This window comes from Trichophyton benhamiae, assembly GCF_000151125.1.
Source record: "Trichophyton benhamiae CBS 112371 chromosome Unknown contig01535.1, whole genome shotgun sequence".
Taxonomy (NCBI): Eukaryota; Fungi; Ascomycota; class Eurotiomycetes; order Onygenales; family Arthrodermataceae; genus Trichophyton; species Trichophyton benhamiae.
In genome coordinates, this window is record NW_003315109.1 from 318,437 (window position 1) to 339,671 (window position 21,235).

A 21,235-nucleotide genomic window follows, 5' to 3' on the forward strand; every position below is an offset into this window, starting at 1 on the left:
GTTCATTAACTTTCACTATAGAAAGAAGGATATTCTGACCTTGGTCCCTTGAGATCATACTCATAGGAGACTCTGTTTGCGAGCGCAAAATCTCCAGCACCGATAGCTCTGACTCTGTTAATGTCCTGGGTATCTTTACTTGACATGTCAAGCCAGTCTTCCCCGAAAGAGCCAACAAAGCAGCCGATATCCTTTCCGCGCCAGCCGGTTACGCCGGCAGACTCTAAACATTCCCATACCACTTCAAGTAGCAGTCTTTGTTGGGGATCCAGCCTTTCAGCTTCGTATTTCACCATGGAAAAGAATGACGCATCTATGTGAGCCAGATCTTGATTTAAAAAATAGCCATACTCTGTCCTAACAGAGCCAGGCTTCGAGCTATTATAAAACGCATCAATGTTGAAACGAGATTCTGGTATCTTACTACGCGCATCTCCCTTTGAAACCAGAAAGTCCCAAAACTCTTCTGCAGAGGTGATACCACCCGGGAGTCTCATACCCATACCCACAATTGCGATAGGAGGAGGAACATCTTGCGGATTAGAAACAGCTTTCATAGGCGTGCATGATGTGCTAGCCGATGACTCCCTTTCCTTTAAGAGTTCCTCAACTGCGATTGAGCCCATTTTTAGGCGGAGTACTCAGTACTAAGACCGAGCTCGCCGAATGAAGTTTGGTAGTGCGTTCTTGGGACGTAGGTGCTTCGGGATGTCAGACGTAGTAAACTGAGAGCAACAGAATATTGCTCAAAGAGAATGATTCCCAACAATGAGACAAAATTGAGAAGTTAAGGAAATGAGTTGAGAACGCTTCATCTTTCAAAGAAGAGCCACGGCCATTTTTCAGTCAAGGATTGAATAGTCTGAGTGTCAAACATGCCTGGCGAGGCGTCCCTCCTTGTGGAGCAGGAATTGTGATGGCGTTTCTATTCTCTGGCGATATCCAAGCCGTTGCGAGCTACAGAGTACAATATGATCAATCGTTGCACAAGATACGTGCGACCCTCCTTTTCTTTTTGCTTTGTCGGCTTTTTTGAGCCACGTTGTGCGGGCCTTTCCCAGGCCCGCCATCAAGATGAGGTGAAATACTCATCTCATATCCCTCGTTGAGATGAAAATTCCCCCAGTTCCAGGGCGGATGTGAGGAAAGTTGAAGTTGAGACGAAGATCTTTGGATGTTGAGGCGTCCAATTAAAGCTATCCGTGCTTAGTCATTATTGCCTTCTTGAAGCTTTTTATTGGTTAATTCCACAACCGCCTTCTCCAAGTATATCAGGCACATTTTTTGGTCTGCATGAGATCTTCAGTCCTTTCGCTTGGAGGTGAGAACGGAGTTTGATATGCGAACTGCATTAACAATTAACATGGTATGCTCCGTGGAAGTCAATATCTCTGTGTGGATTTGGCTATCAGTCAGCCACCAGAGAATCAATGAGTGTGGTAAGTAACGGAGCTACTCTCGCAACTTTTACAGGAGTATGGAGTATTCTCACCCGTTTTCTGTATTGACCCTCCGCACAAATTAATCTAGATTGTCTTCAGGATTTATCATGTTTTTCAGCCACGGTTTGTACTAGTGTCTAATTCGACCTTGCAGTGGTAGGATGAAGTTATTATATCGTGGTGAAACGCCATCATGCGTAGTGTGTCAGTGGTATCAACAATATTTCTGATATTACAGGTTTTACCCAAGCCACCCCCACGGCCAAGTGATTAACAAACTATCTGACGAGTTAACTAGCTATTGAGGCTGGACGCCATAGACACATTTATAAACACAATGTATACACTATTCTAACAAGAATGGCTATTATAGTACTAAGAGAGAAACCCTAGTGTTCTGTATATTATCAGCTAATCTACGGAAGTGACTATGAAGAAAGATAGATACATATAATAATACGATGAATAATTTAGTTATCCATATGCTTAGTGTAAGGGAAAGCTTATATCCTTCACAGTATCCTAGGAGATTAAGCCATTTGTTGAGCGGTTACGGAGTAGCTTTGTCTATATATGCTGGTGTTGGATGATCCGCATAGACATCATACTTACATATTGCAACCAGCGAATCTAGAATATGGTATGAGACCATCATTCTGCAAAAAATCCAAGGTTTATAACTAGTAGTCACTTAAAAGATTCCATTTAAAGCTGGAGCCTACAAGAGTACATGGGCGGAACCAGTAGAAAAACCTCACAATTTCTTATGACCTTCTTCTTCCATCACCCAGATTCATTTTCCCCCGACACAAACATAATACCGAAGCCATAGACCGTAGCAATCTTTTCCAACATTGGGGTTCCATTCTTTGAATTTTGAGATTGAGATTCGGTAATTCCGAGTAATATTGTCGCAGGTATCTCCCTGTCTGACCTGGTGCCACTTGCTGCATCGGCATATAGCTCCGGGTTGAGTTGGAGAAGGAAGACCAGGGCTGTTGCATCCCGTAGTGGTTGGCTTAGGCACGGCCTTCTTCGTTGTGGGTGTACCGGGTATGCCTATCCAATATTGATTAGTTTTAGAACGTCGCTCATAAGTCCATGAGATCCTACCAATGCAGTAATAGTAGTTTAACCAGAGGCCGGAGCAGTCCTCTCCAACTGCTGGATTCCATTTGATAAACTCGTCTAGAGTGAAAGTTCCATACTGGTTAAGGAGACTGGCGCAAGTGTTCCCAGATACTGCTTTATGCCACCGCTGACAGTTGTTGACAATACCATCCTGGGTTGGCCCCGGCGCAGCAGGTCTTACAGTCGTATGTGAGTTGGTGCTACTCCGTGATGTGCTAGCCGATATACTCGTTGGGGATGCACTGGGCGTCCCAGGTATACCGACACAGTAATGATAACCAGACCAAAGTCCCGAGCAATCCTTCTCGACCGCCGGATTCCACTCAATGAACTGGTCCAACGTTACGGGTTTATACCGGGATATAATCTTACCACACGTATCACCGCTAACAGCCCGATGGAATTTTGTGCAGTTACCCACCAAGCCATCTTGGGTTGGAGATGGCAAAGGAGGCCCAGTAGCGGTAGGTGAAGCGGAGTGTGATTCCGAAGAAGTTGAAGCCCCTGACGTAGGGGTTGCGGTAATTGATTCCATTGGGGCTTCCACACAAACTGAGAGACCGATTTTGAGGCCACTGCAGTCTTTCTTCAAACCAGGATTCTAACCACATTCCATTAGACGCTTTTGCTGTAATTCCTTCGAAGTGATCAAAGTATTGATTGACTTACCCAGGACACAAAGACTTCGTGGCTCAAATCCCATTGACTTTCGATATTTTCGCAAGTATAGTTATCATCAACGAGGTCAAGATACCAAGTACAGGCCGGGTTGGTACCTGCATACGTTGGACCGTTCGGCTTTTTGCCATTAATTCCAGCGGACACGACACCCAGAAGGGGGAAAATGGTAAGGCTTGAAATCTTCATGGTCACGCTATGGTTCCCTCTTGCTCAGTCTCAGACTGTCCAAGTTTCAGCTCTCGAAAGTGTTTCCTAATAGCATGTTGTTTTCTTGTGAACTTCTTTATAGTCCTACTGTCCACTCAGATTTCTTGTATACGAATGGCTTCTTTGACAGCAGTGGTGGATAAAGCCCGTTCTCAAATGAACTGGTTAATCGCGCGACTCCCCACTGCCCTCAGAATTTGGGCTTCGTCCAAAACTCGGCTATATACATTTGGTCATACAATTCTTGTATTATGATCTCTACAAGAGATTTTCATTTTTTGGTATTGAGCCAACAAGTGACATTCCTGTTGACTTTATTGTGACCGCAGCGTTGTATGTAGTTGACGGGATACTGTAGACTGTTACACACCCTCGTCTTGTCTTTGCCGTCGGCGCGTAAGGATCCTGGACAGAACTGGTGGGTATTCTTGGTTGTACACCATCCATGGCTCATCGATGAACATGAACGTTCGAGAAGAATTAACTACTTCAGTGTGTCTTTGTGCTAGATTGATCCTTTATCATTCTGCTACTTTGTAAACATGCAAGGCAGTAGAATGTGTTGTAACTGCTGTGCCAACATTGATGTTTTCTCTTTATATCAGGTGAGCCAAGTCTTCAGCACGTGATCGTAAAGCTTCTGAGCTTAAATAGTCTTGGCGCAGTTTCTATCAAGACGAAATGAAGAAAGTCGAAGTTGATAAACGCGAACGCCTTGAGGTATCTCTCTACCAGAGCATCTAGAGCTCTAACCAGCCGCCACATCACAGTCTTGTCCCATTCCATGGCCTGTGGCATAAGTTAAAGTGCCATCCTTCATTTGACTAGCGGCTCTCTGCGACTTTCTGTCAACACATCCCTCCCGGAACCTTGCGATCGCGTGCTAACACATCATGGATGACCTTTATGACGAGTAAGTTTTCTAGAGATGGATTAAATATGGATATAACGGCAATTACTCCAGCTGCGCAAATAGAAAGCAAGCTAATTGTATCCAGGTTCGGCAATTATATTGGAGGTGAAGAGTCCGAGGAAGAATCGCAACATGGCGGCGTTGAGGCACAGCAATTTGATTATGACCTTGAATCGGAAGTGGAAGCCCCGGCTGCTCATGGCCAGGAGCTCATGGAGATAGATGGTAGGAGATTTGGCGGGTTCACCTTTATTGCCTATGGCTAACTGCTCCCATCTCTTATAGACCAAGGTCCATCGAATGCAGTGATTCTTCACGAAGACAAGCAATATTACCCAACTGCACAACAAGTTTACGGCGCAGATGTCGAGACGAAAGTACAAGAAGAAGATACACAGCCACTGTCACAACCAATTATCGCGCCAGTTCAGCAGAAGAAGTTTGCTGTCCAGGAAGCAGATCTACCACCGGTCTTTTACTCTAGAGAGTTCATGACAGATCTATTAAACTACCCTAGCCAAACTCGAAATATAGCATTGGCCGGTCATTTGCATCATGGAAAGACAGCCTTTATGGATACATTGGTTATGGAGACGCACGATCTGTCGGAAAAACTTGATAAACGAACTGGTAAATCTAAGGATGAACAGCTGAGATACACAGATGTGCACTTTCTAGAGAGAGAGCGTGGACTGTCAATAAAATCAGCACCGATGAGCCTTGTTTTACAAGGTACGAAAGGGAAATCTCATCTCTTCAACATAATCGATACCCCCGGGCATGTCAATTTCGTGGACGAAGTCGCCGCGTCATTGCGACTGGTAGACGGAGTAGTGCTTGTTGTGGACGTGGTTGAAGGCGTCCAGATCAACACGGAACAAATCATCAAGCACGCCGTATTAGAAGACCTGCCACTCACTCTAATTGTTAACAAGCTGGACCGACTCATACTGGAGTTAAAACTACCACCAACGGATGCCTACTTCAAGTTGAAGCATGTGGTTGAGGAGGTAAACACTGTTATCGAGAGAACAATACCTGGGCAAGGAGAAAAGAGACGGCTAAGCCCCGAGAAGGGCAACGTTGCATTTGCATGTGCCTCGATGAACTGGTGTTTTACCCTCCAGTCATTCGCAAAAATGTATGCGGACACATATGCGAAAGTTGATCTCTCCGAGTTTGCTATAAGACTATGGGGTGATATATTCTTCAATCCTCGCAGCCGCAAGTTTACGCGCAAGGGTATGGAAGAACAATCGAAGCGATCCTTTGTCCATTTCATCCTTGAACCTATCTACAAGCTTTACTCCCATACCATCAGTGAGAGCCCGGAAGATCTGAAAGATACGCTCGCAACGCTTGGAATCAACTTAAAACCATCCCAGCTGAAATCCGACGCAAAGGTGCTCTTAAAACTAGTTTGTGCCCAGTTCTTTGGCCCTGTCACTGGGTTTGTCGATATGGTCGTTCAGCACATCCCTTCTCCTGTCGACGGGGCTAGCAAAAAACTGGATAAGTACTATACTGGGCCACGAGATACAAAAGTTGCTGCTGCCATGGAAGCCTGTGATCAAGATGGTCCATTAGTTGTGCATGTCACTAAGTTGTATGGAACACCAGATGCTGCCGGGTTCAATGCCTTTGGGCGCATCATGAGCGGAACTGCAAGGGCAGGACAGCAGGTCAGAGTACTAGGAGAAGGGTATACAGTGGATGATAATGAGGATATGGTCGTTGCAACCATTTCTGACACGTTCATCGCCGAGTCCCGCTATAACATTCCTACCAGTGGCGTCCCAGCGGGTAACTGGGTGCTCCTCAGCGGAGTAGATAACTCCATCATCAAAACTGCAACTCTTGTTCCGTTGAAACTTGAAGATGACGAGGAAGCATATATATTTAAGCCTATCAAGCATATGACAGAGTCTGTGTTCAAGGTGGCTGTTGAACCCATAAATCCATCAGAGCTACCTAAGATGCTCGAGGGACTTCGGAAGGTTAACAAAAGCTATCCTCTGATATCTACAAGAGTTGAGGAATCAGGTGAACATATTGTACTGGGCACTGGGGAGCTCTACATGGATTGTGTTCTGCATGACCTCCGTCGACTATACGCGGAAATGGAACTTAAGGTATCAGACCCGGTTACAAGATTTTGTGAAACCGTTGTTGAAACCTCCGCCATTATGTGCTATTCCGTCACAGCCAACACTAAGAACAAAATCACGATGATTGCAGAACCTCTCGATGATGGTATCAGTGAAGATATCGAGAGTGGTCGTGTCAACATTCACGATCCAATTCGAAAAGTCGGTCAATTCTTTGAAGAAAAATATGATTGGGATAAACTAGCCGCAAGGAGTATTTGGGCTTTTGGCCCTGATGATATGGGACCAAATATTCTTCAGGACGACACATTGCCTTCCAAGGTAGACAAGAAACTACTTGGGTCAGTAAGGGACTTTATTCGCCAGGCTTTTAGCTGGGGAACGAGGGAGGGCCCCTTGTGTGAAGAACGTAAGCTCACCATACATTCAGAGCCCGTATACTCGCGAGTTTGGCAAGGAAACATGTTCTCTATAATAATAACTGCTAACGATACTTTTTTCCCCAGCCATTCGAAACACCAAGTTCCGTCTTACAGATATCCAACTAGCTGACCAAGCCTTTTCTCGAGGCGGTGGGCAGATCATCCCGGCCACTCGTCGCGTTATCTACTCGTCATTCCTCATGGCCTCTCCCCGATTGATGGAACCCATTTATACCTGTGCTATGACAGGTCCTCCAGACTCAGTCGCCGCCATATACACTGTCCTCTCTCGTCGACGTGGGCACGTCTTATCCGATGGTCCTATCGCAGGAACTCCTCTTTATTCTGTTCGAGGACTTATTCCCGTCATTGACTCCTTCGGTTTTGAGACCGATCTCAGAATCCATACCCAGGGTCAGGCAACTGTCAGTTTAGTATTTGACAAATGGAGTGTTGTGCCGGGAGACCCATTGGACAGAGATATCAAACTCCGGCCGCTGGAGATGGCAAGTCCCATGGCAACTGCAAGAGATTTTGTTCTCAAAACTCGCCGAAGAAAGGGTCTTGCAGAAGATATCACCGTTAGCAAGTTTTTGGAACCGGAGCTTTGGAAAGGTTTGAAGGAGAGCGGTATCCTCGGCGAAACATGATTGCAATAATACATAGAGTTTACATAAAAAAAGGAAGGATTAGTTTTATTTTATGAATGTACAACTACTAATGATGGAGTTAATATGCAATCAATTGCTAGGCTTTCTTTATTGCTAGGAGGGTATCTCTCTCCTGCTTGAGTTGGTAGTGCTGTAGACTGTCAATGTAATGTTGTATGTAATAACTCGAAGACAGACTGGCTACCCTCTGCCAATGAACACCTTAGAAAGCAAAATCTACTAACACGAAACGGGATTAAGATCACCGTCCAACAGCACCGTACCAGCAAAGACCGAGGACTGCACCCATTACAATTGCAACTGGTGGTGGGATACCAAACCATGCGCTCTCAACATAAGTCACCGCCGCGATAACGACCCACCACGGCTCCTTGCCCAAGCTTTGTCCACGGGTGGTTTGAGGTGTAAGGTAGCCAATCTCCCATAGACGGTAAACTGCGGTAAAAACCAAGCCAACTGCGGTTGCATTAACCCCCCGAAGGAAGTCTGTAACCCATTTTCTCTTTCGCAACACTGCCCAGAAGCTCTGGACCGCAACAGCCAAAGTGATGCCGGGCAAGAAAATTCCCAATCCACCGAGAATGGCACCGAATATGGTAGGCAACGGTGATTTCTGTAGCACTAAAGCACCGAGAAAAATAGCAAAGTTGAAATTTGGGCCAGGGAATGCCTGGATAATAGCGAGACCAAGGAGGAAATCTCTGCCTGATACCCAACCGGGATCTACGACATATGATCGCAAAAGTGGAATAACAACAGGACCACCACCGAAGATCACGGTTCCGGCAAGGTACATACTAGCAAAAAGGTCAAGAGCCAGGGGTGGGGTGCGAAGAACGCCTCTGGTCACGAGCACAGCTATAAAGGATGCTATAAACATGATTAATCAGTATATTTCCACTCGAGGTGCATAGTTACCAAGTCATACCAAAGAATAATACAGTGATTATAATGCCAGATCTGAGCCGGATAACATGCTTTTGTGGATTATCAGCTTCCGCTGATTGATTTGGGTTCGTGAGGAGACCTGCTTGGTCACATTGTATGTTACTTCCGCCGGGAGCGTTTGTCCTGCGCGGCCTTATTTGGGTACTGTCCTCTGGTCCGCTTGAATTGCCATGGCCTTGCTGGTCTCCTGTCTGAAGACTCTGTGGCGCTACTGTTTCCTCGGCAGCTTCAGGATGGGTATTTCTTCGTTTCCGATTCAGCCGAAGGCTCCGGATCTTCTGATGCAGCCACCCGTCCCAGACAACAGTGGCTATTCCACCAACGGCCATGAGCAATGGGAAATACCACAATGCATTGTAACATAGGCCGGCGCAAGCACCAAGGGTCACCAGGATGCGGGTCAACTTATCCTTGATGGCCTTTTCTGCCAGCTGTACTGCTGCTAAGGCAATTATTCCCACAGTCGATGAGTTTAGCCCAGATAGCAAAGGATAAACAGGTTCAGGGAGAGTCTCGCCAATTCGTTGAACACCCAGAGAGAAAGCATACATGCCAATTGCCCCGGGAAGACTAAAATCGATGAGCTAAAACTATTACATTCGGAATACCGGGGAAACGGAGTAGTCATTACCACCATAAAAAGAACACAAGGAGTGCCGGGATAAATCCTGCATGAAGCAATGCAATGCAGAATAGCAGCTTTGTGCTCGCTGGCCCTGGAAGACCCTGGCAGATAGCAAAGAGTTCCTGATACTATGGAGACAGGACAATCAGCCACGCACAAGGAGAATTTTATGAATAATTCGGATAGTCGCTCACAGTTTGCTCATCGATCCATTTCTCCTTGACTCCTTTACCCTCGACGAATCTCTGATGGAGGATGCGAAAATGCACTGGCGGGCCTCCAAAGGAAGTGAAACCAAGGTCCCAGGTAGACAGAAACACTGTAACTAGCCTGGCAAAAAGTGAATTTTTATCATCCTCTGGTCGAGAAGCAGCGTGGCCCTGCCACTTCTGCCTCAGCGACTTGAGAGACGATACGTATTTTGATAACGGAGCTGGGAGGAGCATTATTCCTTTGATCCTTTGAAGGCCGATATACTTGTCCAGGCCTGACGCACAAAGGGAAGCATGTGAGCGACCAGCATCTCCTTATATAATTATACAATAACGTGGTTATGCAAGGGTGTCTCCTTTCGCCCCAGAACTCGTATTTGAATGCACAAGCGAAAAGCCATGAAGAAAGCACGCGTGATGCCAAGCCTTATATCTCCCGCGCTAGCGGCCAGAGGCTAAACCTTGAATGGCCAAATCACGCGGCTGGCGCTTGGCAGGGCGCTTGGCCAGGCAGTTTTAGCCAATTAGAATCAAGAACTGTTTTAATGAAGCAACGCGAGGGCTATTAAGGTTATTACGTCATCTTGGAGCACCAACCTTAATTTCCCATCCAATAAGGTTGTTCTTCTTATCCATAGCAAATCTCAAATTGCAGGGTAAGGGGTCAGTAGAATAGTAGAATAGAGTATATCTCGACTTGATATCTCAAGAAGTGACTGGCTAATGAAGAACATAACATTCCATAGTATAATGGATGACCATCACCTATAATAGAAATTTTGTATCCTTTCCCTATTCCCCCTCATAACTCGTTCGAATAACAAATAAGTTATCGATTGAATATAGTATCCTCATGTCGGAGTGAATTTCCATCTGCCGCTCATAACAAATGCTTAGCAATAGCTAACCAATGTGAAGACAGAATACTTACCAGCCATGAGTAGGCGAGGTATCACAAGCGCGAACCCAGCAATAGAGTTCCGTATCGCAGCACCGTTGTTGTTGGTTTTGACAAGGGACGCAGCCAAATCTCGGCTTATCGGCGACAACTGCCGGTCTGGCATAGCTGGTAGCGCAGAGTACGGCAAGTACCATGAAAATCTTCATAGTGGGTAACTATATAGTGCGAATTACACGAACAACAAGGGGGCAGGATAAGTCTATGCTCGGAATCTCAGTTCAATGCCAAAATGGAATTGGTACACGATTGTATACTGCTCATACCATTCAACAATGGGCAACAGATTGGGCCTGTATAGCGGTATATGTAGTTGTGTCAAGGTCGGAGCTCCAGATAACTATGAGCAGAGCAATGAGGATGCTGGTGCGAGTGGGCCCTTTTATACTTGTCTATTTGCAGACCAACCCAACACCCCCGGTGTTTGATAGTTGGGATAATCGGAGGAAGAATAGGCGTACAACTTACTGCGAATAAACGGTTAATAACCAGTGATATGCTTTGTTGGCATATTTTTTGGGTAGCAATTGTAAGTATGCATGATTCGAAATGTTGCATTGGAAACAATTGGGCCTAGCAGAGGGCCGTTAGCTGGTTTGTTGAATTGTATCCTAATTAGGTGCCGTACGTTAACGTTTCTAGAATATTGAGGCTCTATCTAGGTGGGAAGTGAGGTTGTACTGATTTGCTGTCTGAGACATTGCATAAATAGTTATGTTAACGATGGCTAGCTGAAGAGTGGTGGAGAAGGTGTCAATGGCAGACTCTGGATAAATAGCAACCTACTTGCATGTAGCCGAGACAAGTCACCATAAAATTCCGACAACGTAGCACAGCAGGCAAGCCAATGCCTGGGTGTGACAAACAAGACACCCTTTCGAAGAGTAACAAACAAGCAACATTGCACTACGCTTTGATCTATCCAATGTTCGGGCGACGAAGCGGATCCAGCCTTCGGCAAAAGCCGTGAACTACTCTTGCACATAAAGAACGGATATTAGGTCTACAGAGGAGGGGAAGTAATATACCAAACCAAACCAAACCCTTGATATTATGTGATCTAAAATCTATTTAACTTCGTCACGCCATATTCCAATAACTGCGACGCCAGCAGAGCGCGCAAAAGTCTGAGGATCAAGGATATGTTAAATTGGGTAATCACAACATTAATGTAAGGGATGTGGAATGGTCTGGTAAGGTAGCGTCTACCTATACCTGCCTATGCCCGTGTCCTATGCGAGTGCCCGTCGGTGCCCGGTCCGTCCGTCCGCTGCCTGGTTAAAATTCGATACAATAAGATGAGGGGCAATATCGGCAGGGAAGAGCAGCACATAAGCGGCATAAGAGGCATAGAGTAAAACGTGTATCTGCAAAGAAAGCACCAACAAAACAAGACAGGATGGGACGGGGACGGGGCGGCACAGCACAGGACAGGACACGAGGGGGGGCGCCATGGAACAGCAAGATGCAGCACGAGGCACAAGGGCATGGCAAGGGAGATTAGACGTTCGAGTTTTCTCTGGGGAGGGCAGGGTATGGGAGCAGGATGCAGGTAACAGATTGCAAGAGGGATTTCAGTCCGGGCCAGAGACGGGACAGCGTGTGTGCTGGCTAGGGGACGGCAAGAGTTGGACGGCTTGGCCTCATCGTGATCCTCCATCTGGGGTCGACTTGAACTGCATGGAGATCATTCGAGCAAACTGCAGCTCGGTTCAAGGTACCTGCGGGTCAGGGCAAGGGGGGAGGAACGGGCCACTTCTGCTGGCAAGGCAGAGAGTCCCAAGTTAAGAACGAAGACAAAATGTCAAAAAGGAAAAAAAAAAAAGAGAGAACAGAGACGGGAAGCAAGACGAGGGGTGAGTGATCAAGAGCGGCCGGGGGATCTGCGTGACTCCGTGGCCATTTCTCGAGCAATATGATAGTTCTCTTTTCCTTTTGATTGAAGTTGTAAGGGAGAAGGGGAGGGGAGGATGTAGGGAGAAGAGGGTTAGGGGGGCGGGAGGTGTAAAAGGGGGAGGCCGGACGTGGAATTTTTTTTTCCCTTTCTTCTTCTTTTTTGATATTGGATGGCACAGATGCAGGACCGGAACATCGAGTGCCATAACAAGAGCTGTGGGACGGTAAGGGGGCTAATCTATTGAGTGGTTGTGGGTTTGTTTTTTTTGTCCTTGTAGTAAAGAAGGCGTGTGTACTTCGTAGTGGGCATGGTATATAGCAAACGGACGCACGTTTTCCTTTAGTGAAGCGTCCATATGTACTCCATAGTACGGAGTAGGTATGAGGTATTCCTGTTTCCGTGTATCCCTTTTGAGTCTCTCTCTCTCTCTCCGTCGTTGCCCTTTGCTGTCTCTCTGCCTCAGCCGCTGCCTTGCGGATTCTCCGTTCAGCCCCAGAGAAATGATAGTTGGTTGGTTATAAGTTCTAGAGGCTCAGCACAAGCTTTCTCATATCCCCAGAAAAAACGTCAAAGTAGAGTTCCTAGTAGTGTTCCGACTGGGTTATAGTCCGAGCAACGGCCGTCTGGCCCGCGGTAAGACCGCAGTCGACGGGCAGACAGACCCCCGTGATGGCCGCGGCCTGCTCGCTGGCCAGGAAAGCCACAGCATGAGCCACGTCGTCCGGGTCGACGATGCGGTTGAGCGGGTACCACTGCGCGACATCACGGAAGACCTGTGGGTTGGCCTGCTGTCTGGCGGCCCAGGCGGCGGTCCGGACGGTGCCAGGGGCGACTGCGTTGGCTCGAATGCCGAAGCGGCCGTACTCCACGGCGATGGACCTTGTGAGGTGGACGAGGCCGGCCTTTGCGGCGCTGTAGGCCGGGTTCCCGTAGACGGCCAGCCCGTTGACAGAGGCGATGTTGACGACGCAGCCGCGCGAGCGTTTGAGGTGAGCCTCGAAGGCGTTGAAGCAGAGGAACGCTGCGTCGAGGTTGAGGGCCGTCTCGCGCTGCCAGGCCTGCGGCGAGGTCTCGTGGAGGCTGTAGGCTGCTGAGCCGCCGGCGTTGTTGACCAGCGTCCGCAGCACCGCAGCGCCGCCGCCGTCCGGGTCTGCGTCCTCCTCTGGGCCGAAGATGCGGCGAGGCAGGCCGGCTACCTGCGAGCTGTCGGTGATGTCGCAGAGGCAGCGCTCGAACGTGTCGCTGGCGAGGGCTGCGAGGGCTGCGTCGAGTCTGCTGGCGTCGTGGTCGAGGATCACCACCCGGTCGTGGGAGTCGCTAAGCCTGCGGGCGATGGCCTGGCCGATGTCGCCGGCGCCGCCAGTCACGATTGCAACGGACGCGGGCATCTTCTTCTTTATTTTTGTTCTTCTTCTTCAGCAGCAAGAGGGCAGGACGAGGCTTTAGAGGAGAGACGAGGCAGAGTCGAGTTTTTCGCTCTCGACCTCCATGTTTCGAGTAGATATCAAGGGCGTAGCTAGTTATATGGCTGACTAAATAATGAATGAACCCTGCATTACGAGAGACGGCCGTGAAGGCAGACGAGACGGTGATATATATGTATTCACACACACTTAGATACACGGCTATACGAAGCAGCAGGCGGCGGGCAGCGGGCGGCGGGCAGATACACCTGGAGTCCTGCGGCCGTGATGCTGAGTCCGGGCATCAGTCGAACTGCCTACCACGGTAAGACGCCACCGAGGAGGAACCCCATAGACTGGAGACGGGAGACTGGAGTCCCTCGATATATAAGATGTATCGACTGCGAGGGAGGGCGGATGGCCGGCACTGGAGCTATCACTCGAGCGGAGGCCATCAGAATTCTACCCTCCGCCATATATATCCCCCCACAGAAAGGGCCCAGCAGCCCGACGGCCCAACAGGCAGACAGGCAGACAGGCAGACAGGCAGACAGGCAGACAGGCAGACAGGCAGACGGGCAGACAGTGGGAGAGCCAGACAAGCCCACCGTGCCAGCGACGATCTTGCTCTGGTCCTGCAGGGGCAGACGCAGAAGAAGTAAAGGGGAAGAAAAACAGCCCGAACCGTCACTGTGGGAAAACGAACCAGGCAACCGAAGAGAAAATCGAGTCGACTGATGTCCATTCCTGGATACTACTACTAGTCAGTGGCGGACAGGGAAGACGGGAAGGAAGATAGTAATAATAGTAATAATAATAGAAGAAGAAAAGAAAGCAATAAAGAGATAAAAATAACAAAGACGGGCCATCGTTGGTTAGCTGCTGGGCGTGCTGAGAAGGGGAGGACTGGCAGATGCCATCAAGATAGACACAAAGTACATCATACACTTACATGCAGTTACGCTGGTCCTCCTTCATCCTGCTGCTCGTTTTCCTATGCTTCCTGTGCTTCCTGTGCCTCCTATGCTACCTCAGACCCATGTCCGCAGTAGTTGTTAATACCACTCCACCCCATAGTACCGAGTATACCGAGTATACCATCACATAATCCGTTATTACCAGCCTCTCCATACCCATTAGAAACTAAGGTCAGCTCACTGGCAGGGAGGTAGTCATCGACAGGTCTCCAGCATCTTCCCCACGACGCCCATGAGCGTCTGGTTCTCCAGTGCAGCCGCCACCCGCTCCTTGTCTGCGAGCTGCTTGTTGACCTCGTCTGCCGTGCTATGCGAGCCCTCCTTGAGCCGGACGTCGACTCTGAACCGCGGGGGCAAGGCCTGCTCCAGTCTGACGCGCACTCCAAGCCCGATAACGGTGGCCAGGCTGCAGTGGGTGATGGTGGGGGTGAGCAGGACGGTGACCTTGCGGAGGGGAGACGACGGCGAGCGAGGCAGTGCCGGCGTGATGCTGATGTCCTGCAGCGAGACGACGGCCAGCTCTGCCAGCGGAATCGGGTGCTCGGGGTCTGATATCGTTGCAATCAGGTCTGTACCGTGTCAATTATCCATACATGGAACATAGAACTAGATGTAGATGTAGATATAGAGACATACCGAATATCTCCTGCTCGTCGATGGGCTCCTCGAGCTCGTCCTGGCTGCTGCCATCCTGACTGCTCTCGCCATCGTCGTCCTGGTATCTGGCAAAGGGATCAAAGGTAGGCTCCGTCGTGAAGATGCTGTCCACCCTGGCCTGGGACTCTGCGCCCTTCTTCTCCCGGCTGGGCAGGTCAGCCGCGCTCAACAGCGTCGGATTCGAGTTCTGCATCTCGTCTCGTCTCGTCTCGTCTTGTCTTGTCTTGTCTCGTCTCCTCTCTTGCTTGATAGTTGTCTCTTGTTCCCTGATATCAATCTCGACCACCGGCTATCCCTGCAATTCAAAGCAGGACTGGGCTAACTCTCCCTCCAGCCTTCGTCCCGCAGATGGCCGGCGCTTCTTTTCTTTTTCTCTAGCCCTCTCCTGTCTCTCTGTCTCTTCCTTTTTTATGTTTCGCCTGGCTTCTGGAACGGCAGAAGGTTTCCCGGCCTGCTGGTCCTGCTCGTCGTTTGGCTGCTGGCGGCGTCGATGATGCACCTTTTGCTGTGCGTACTCCAGATTTGCGTATATTATTAGCAGCAAGACGGGACGATATCAGTAGATCGATCTCCTCTCGACTCACCTCGCTGTCTCTCTCCGTCTGCTCTGCGCTCTGCTCTGCTCTAGAGTTCTCCTGCTCCAACGCCGGCCCACAGTCGCCTCCTGCTAGTGAGTTAGTGAGCAGACCAGCCAGCCCTTCCTCTCGTTTCTTCTTCCTCAGCTAGTCGTTCTCCTCTGGATTTCCCTCTTGGTCACGAACAAGAAAGCCCCAAGTCGTGCCTCACGCCCTGTCTGGATCCTGTCACCGTCGCTGTCGCTGTCGCTGTCGTGGTGCTGTTGAGGCCGTCGTCTCGCTTCCTCGGCGGCTCTTTTTTTCTTCGCCTTGTCCGACTTTAACGCCTTCGACTAACTACAACAACTACAAACTACAAACTACAACGACAACGACAACGTCAACTGCCAGCCAAAACCAGCCCTCCGCCGGCGACGCCAACGCACACAGACAGAGACAGAGAAACCCGTCCTCGCTGCCCGCCGTCGTGCTGCCGTCTGCTCTGCCCGCCGGACTGCGATTGATCGCGCTGTCTTGCCCGTCGCCGTCGCCGTCGCCGCCCGCTGCTGAGACGCCATGCAGAGCACCATCTTGCCCGCCGGCCAGGGCGGGGAGCGCCATGAGGGCCGCAAGAGTGAGCTATGCCTGATATCCTCGCTGAGATGATGGCCTACAGGAGAAAAAGACGCTGACTGGTGGTAGATTATGTCTTCGTTGACGAGCACAACCGACACAAGCGACTCAAAGGTAGGGAGCCCCCCCCTTCTACTGCTACTACTACTACTACCTACGTCTACGGACATACATACATCAAAAAGAACAAGGCAGAGAGACTGACACTTTGCAGTGATGAGAGCCTGCAATGGCTGTCGCAAGCGCAAGATCAAGTGCGACTCGGCTACCACCAACATCTGGCCCTGCTCGGCCTGCACCAGACTCAAGCTCGTCTGCATCCCACCCTCCATCGACCAGGACAGCGAGCCGGCCGCCCACGAGCAGATCCTCGACTTCTCCCAGCCCGCTCCTCCGGCAGGTTCAGGTGCTCTTCCGCCGCCGCCGCCGCCGCCTGCTGCTCCCGCGGCCTCGTCTTCGCAGATACACACCACCTCGCAGCCGTCCTTCCATGCGCGGGAGTATTACCCGGCCGAGCCAGCACGACGGACCGGAGACCTGCGCGGCTACGAGAGTGATTCCCAGCTGTATCAGGCCCAGCAGCACCAGCACCAGCAGCCTCATCAGTATCTTACTTCGCCTACGGATGACGGGCGGTTCTACCACCATTCGCCCGTAGACGCATCCCACGGACAGCTACAGCAAGCCTTTCACTACCCCCAACATCCGCAGGCACCACCACCACCACCACCGGCTCCTACTCAGATACATAGAAACCCGCCACCACCGTTCCCGGTATCAACGCCTCAGCCTATTATCCAGGTTTCTGAGCCGCCTCCACAAACCCCAACAAACTCGGGCGACCTTACAACGGCTTTCAACGAGCTCAAGATTGACGAAACTGGCATTGGTAAGACACTCTCGGCTCTCAAAACGCCCCCTCCGTTTCAGATGCATACTAACACAAACATCTCTCTTAGCACCGTATATAAATCAAGAGTCAAAGGACCATATAAAACCACAGACTGCTCTGGCCGAGTGCGAACAGTCTCTGCCACCGCTGTACAATGGCGCGAATTCGTCCCTGCAGTTTCCGGCGGAGCTCATGCCCTCCGACACTGAGGCGCTCGAGTACTTCAGAGTCTACTTTGATGATCTACATCCTTACCTCCCTGTAATCCCTAGGAACTACTTCTACGAGCAATGGCGGCGGGAGAAGTGGGATATCTCCCCTCTCCTGCTCAGTGCACTTTTCGCCTGTTCTGCTAGGGCTCTCAACGATACCGCAAAGGCTACCAAGTGGCTTGCCCTTGCTAACAGTACGTACTGTCTCTTCTCTTTTTGCTTTCTTTCTTTCCTTTTTTTTTTCTTTTTATACTTCCCTCGCATTTACCTTGTGCGTGTTACTTTTGCTAACCGGGTGATAGAATTCGAACCGGAATTCATGGAAGCGCCCCGGCTCACCACCGTACAGGCTCTGCTGCTTATCATGAAGGCCCGAGAAGCCATGCCACGCCCAGGCTACTACTACCGCTCATGGCAGACGATCAAGACGATCATTTCAATGGCCAAGGATCTCGAACTGCACCAGCATTACCAATACCACGCAGAGGGCAAGCTGTGTGGCTATGACACTGTGGAGTGTCTCATTCGCACCCGCGTCTGGCAGACCATTCTCGTCGTCGAGATAATGGTCGGGGGGCCCCAAGGTATGTCTAAGATGCTGAAAATACATACATACATCCCATGCGTACCATGCATACCATGCATCTCATGCAAATCCTTACTAACTGGTGACAGGACGCTCGGAGTTTGGCGTGGAGACTGACACAGTAGAGATCCGTCCGTCCTGGGATATCCCCAACCTCGATGCATACGAAGTCGAACGATCAAGACAATTCAGCTACTTCGTCCATAATGCTCTCAATATTCGCCGCATAGTTGACGTCTTCCACAAGGTGAAAAAGACCAAGGACTGGGGCGCCAATCCGCAGTTTGCCCGTAACAACCCTCTTTTCGAGGCTTGGTACAACAGCCTGCCACCAGATCTCATGGTCACCTACCCACCAGATGGTTCGCCCCCATGGATTCCTTCGCATTTTCTCGCAAACATGCATTCGCACTTCGAATTGGCCAAGATCATGCTCCATCGTCCCCAATTTGTCGCCGCCAGCTCGTTTCCGGCCGGCGGAGAATGGAGACACCACTTCTCGATATGCTACAGCTCGGCTAAGGCGATCTGTCGGCTGCAGGAAGCCCTACTCTCCTCGTTTGGCGTATCAGGTTTCCTGTGCATGCAACGAGGCATCAACTTCTCCATCTACTGCATTCTAACCAGTGTTATGCTGCATCTTGTAGCCATCACTTCGCCAGATCCGGAATTCAACAAAGATTCCAGGTCTTATTTCACTCGGCACATGAGAGTTCTGGAATCATGCAGCTCTTCCTGGCCCATGACGGAGTTGCAGTCACAGCTTGCTGCCCTACGTCTTGCTTTCTCCGCAGACATCAACAAGCCGTTCGAGCTGAAGCCAACTTTCCCCTATGGAAGCCCTGTCGGGCCCCCATCTCATTCTCTGCCCGTCAGTGATGCAATGTACCATTCGTCGCCATCATACAGTGAAGCCCAAGAACCTGCTCAGGGCACAGGAAATCTCCCCTTCTCCGACTCATACCCTATCAGTCCGCCTGTTTCTACGCAGACGAGCGTGAAGCCCGAGTCTCCTGCAACGGGCACATATGGCCTGCTGCAGCCCTACGACACTACTCGCGCTCCACCGCCAATCACATCCATGCCGCTTGTCGATGAGAACAGCTGGAATCCCTCGAGAATCATAACGTGCGTATTAACTACTGCAATTACTACAATGTGTCACACTAGCTAACTACTCGCCGATATAGACAATGGGACCTCGCCTTTTCAGGGAACATAAACTCTAACTCACCTCCCTCCGCAACATCATCAACCAACAGCACAGTTGTTCCTGACCCCCATTCTCTCTACCCATCTTCCTCTACCATGGCAAGTGCCAATGGCAGCCCAGGCTCCGGCGCAGCCCAGTACTCGGATTACTCCCAGCCCCTCATGCCACTGGTCGATCCTAACCAGCCTACGCAGGTCTCCATGCCTGCACAGCAGTACAACATGCTGCCCGTGGTCATGGGGGCCAGGGACTGGCAACGTAGTGTGGCCAGCGTCATTGATCCCGAGGGCGCGAAGAGAAGATGGGACGATGTCGACAGCTACGGTGACGAACAGGCTAAACGGAGAAGATGATTACAACTGCCATGGTCACAAATACCTGTCAGTTTCTTTCTTGGTTTCTTTCTTCTTCATTTTTCTTTTTCTGTTTCTTTTTTTTTTTTTTTTTTTTTTTTTTTACTTCGCTTGTGTGGTCCCACTGGGTTCGGGTTCTGGTTTTCTGGCCGCTGGCGTCTTGTCTCCTGGGATATGATCTTATGCTATTTACCACTATTCACGAATCTTTTTTGGGGTATGCTGGATCTCTTTTTTGGATGGTTTGTATGCTTCCCATCGTTATTGTTACTTCTTATGGCATCTACTTCATACTTTTTTACTCTACCCTCTGCATTCGCATTCACATCTCACTCGCTCGTTTGGTTATTTCGACGTTCCTTACTACATAATTCTTAATTCCACCCCCTTTCCTTTGCTCCTTGCATCTATGCTACGATTTATGCCTTGGGGATATGGGTCTTTGCTTTGCTTTCTTTTTCTTTGCCCTCTGCAAGCCAGAATACTCTCGTTTTCCCCACGGACGGATACCGTTGAAACCATCGCGCGAAAATCCTACTCTACGTTTCTATTTCCATATTCTTCTCTGGGTTGAAAAGGGGTTCTTGGGCTTGGGGCAATGTACATCAATTTTCCTTGGCTGGTTCATTCCCTGCCTGCATGTCATGTTGTGTGGTTTACTTGATTCCAAATTATTGATACCCTTTCGACCTGGGAACGCAACTGATTGAGATGAGATGGCCACGGCAAATAGAAAACAGGGGTATTTCCCGGTTTCTTATTCGTTATGTTCTTAAAAGAAATTACCGCTGGGATGTTCTTTTTTCTATTGATACGGAGTAAGTGGGATAATATATACTTACATACATGGCTTTGCCTGTCAACGGGTTGGATGAAGTTGGTTACGCGAATTGGAAAACAGCCATGTCGACTGTGCAGCCTGGAAAGGCGTAATTGTAAAAATTGAATCATCAAAACTATAGACAGGGTGTGGCAAATATACCCCCTATATTCAGCTCACTATATGCCACACCCGCAGACGGCGGACCGGACGGACGAACTTCTGGCCGCGACACCTTCATACACACTTGTAAGTATGTCGAGATGACATGACATGACAGTATGACAGTATGTCTGCCCAAGTACTCCGTAGTGATATGCATATCCCGAAACTTCTGCCACGCTTCCTGATTGCATGATGCGCCCCGCTAGCAAAACACATCGCAAGGATACGTGCATGTCGACAAGGAGCAGGTAGAAAAATGCTAAACCCTGCCCACACACATGCTGCAATGTGTTATGGGGGTATGCAGAGCACCACGATAACCCAGCATTCTCGAGCTCCATATATATGCATCCATTCCGCGTCACCATTCCCAGCCAAAATCCCTCCCCAAGAGCGAATGGTAGGGACAAGCCCCTAATATATAACCAATAAGGATAAAATTCAGCTTCTTCATGGGCTTTCAATTATGCAATATCCGGTCTCTGGCATCCTGATCATCCCGCCTTCCGTGCCGCTTATTATCAAAAATAGCACAAGTCAGTTGGTATCATAACA

At 49.5% G+C, this 21,235-nt stretch overlaps 7 protein-coding genes across 7 annotated transcripts; 2 read left to right on the forward strand and 5 right to left on the reverse strand.

The window, feature by feature from the left end:
• Nucleotides 1-5: 5 nt before the first annotated feature.
• On the reverse strand, nt 6-626 carry ARB_06394 (uncharacterized protein; the record flags this gene model as incomplete). The annotated part of the gene is made up of 1 exon (XM_003015225.1): nt 6-626. One exon carries the CDS (start codon nt 624-626, stop codon nt 6-8), a length of 621 nt encoding a protein of 206 aa, XP_003015271.1.
• A 3,732-nt stretch (nt 627-4,358) lies between these two features.
• Nucleotides 4,359-7,554, forward strand: ARB_06395 (uncharacterized protein; the record flags this gene model as incomplete). The annotated part of the gene is made up of 3 exons (XM_003015226.1): nt 4,359-4,599; nt 4,660-6,891; nt 6,989-7,554. The coding sequence occupies 3 exons, from the start codon at nt 4,359-4,361 to the stop codon at nt 7,552-7,554; spliced, it is 3,039 nt and encodes a 1,012-aa protein (XP_003015272.1).
• A 262-nt stretch (nt 7,555-7,816) lies between these two features.
• On the reverse strand, nt 7,817-9,074 carry ARB_06396 (uncharacterized protein; the record flags this gene model as incomplete). Its single annotated transcript, XM_003015227.1, has 2 exons — nt 7,817-8,445; nt 8,504-9,074. The coding sequence occupies 2 exons, from the start codon at nt 9,072-9,074 to the stop codon at nt 7,817-7,819; spliced, it is 1,200 nt and encodes a 399-aa protein (XP_003015273.1).
• Nucleotides 9,075-9,315: 241 nt separating this feature from the next.
• ARB_06397 (uncharacterized protein) lies at nt 9,316-9,594 on the reverse strand (the record flags this gene model as incomplete). Its single annotated transcript, XM_003015228.1, has 1 exon — nt 9,316-9,594. One exon carries the CDS (start codon nt 9,592-9,594, stop codon nt 9,316-9,318), a length of 279 nt encoding a protein of 92 aa, XP_003015274.1.
• A 2,452-nt stretch (nt 9,595-12,046) lies between these two features.
• ARB_06398 (uncharacterized protein) lies at nt 12,047-13,603 on the reverse strand (the record flags this gene model as incomplete). Its single annotated transcript, XM_003015229.1, has 2 exons — nt 12,047-12,685; nt 12,878-13,603. The coding sequence occupies 2 exons, from the start codon at nt 13,601-13,603 to the stop codon at nt 12,047-12,049; spliced, it is 1,365 nt and encodes a 454-aa protein (XP_003015275.1).
• Nucleotides 13,604-14,790: 1,187 nt separating this feature from the next.
• ARB_06399 (uncharacterized protein) lies at nt 14,791-16,427 on the reverse strand (the record flags this gene model as incomplete). Its single annotated transcript, XM_003015230.1, has 6 exons — nt 14,791-15,164; nt 15,232-15,518; nt 15,576-15,757; nt 15,837-15,974; nt 16,034-16,159; nt 16,188-16,427. 6 exons carry the CDS (start codon nt 16,425-16,427, stop codon nt 14,791-14,793), a joined length of 1,347 nt encoding a protein of 448 aa, XP_003015276.1.
• Nucleotides 16,428-16,655: 228 nt separating this feature from the next.
• On the forward strand, nt 16,656-19,695 carry ARB_06400 (C6 finger domain protein, putative; the record flags this gene model as incomplete). The annotated part of the gene is made up of 4 exons (XM_003015231.1): nt 16,656-17,328; nt 17,417-18,127; nt 18,219-19,257; nt 19,320-19,695. The coding sequence occupies 4 exons, from the start codon at nt 16,656-16,658 to the stop codon at nt 19,693-19,695; spliced, it is 2,799 nt and encodes a 932-aa protein (XP_003015277.1).
• Between the last annotated feature and the right edge of the window lie 1,540 nt (nt 19,696-21,235).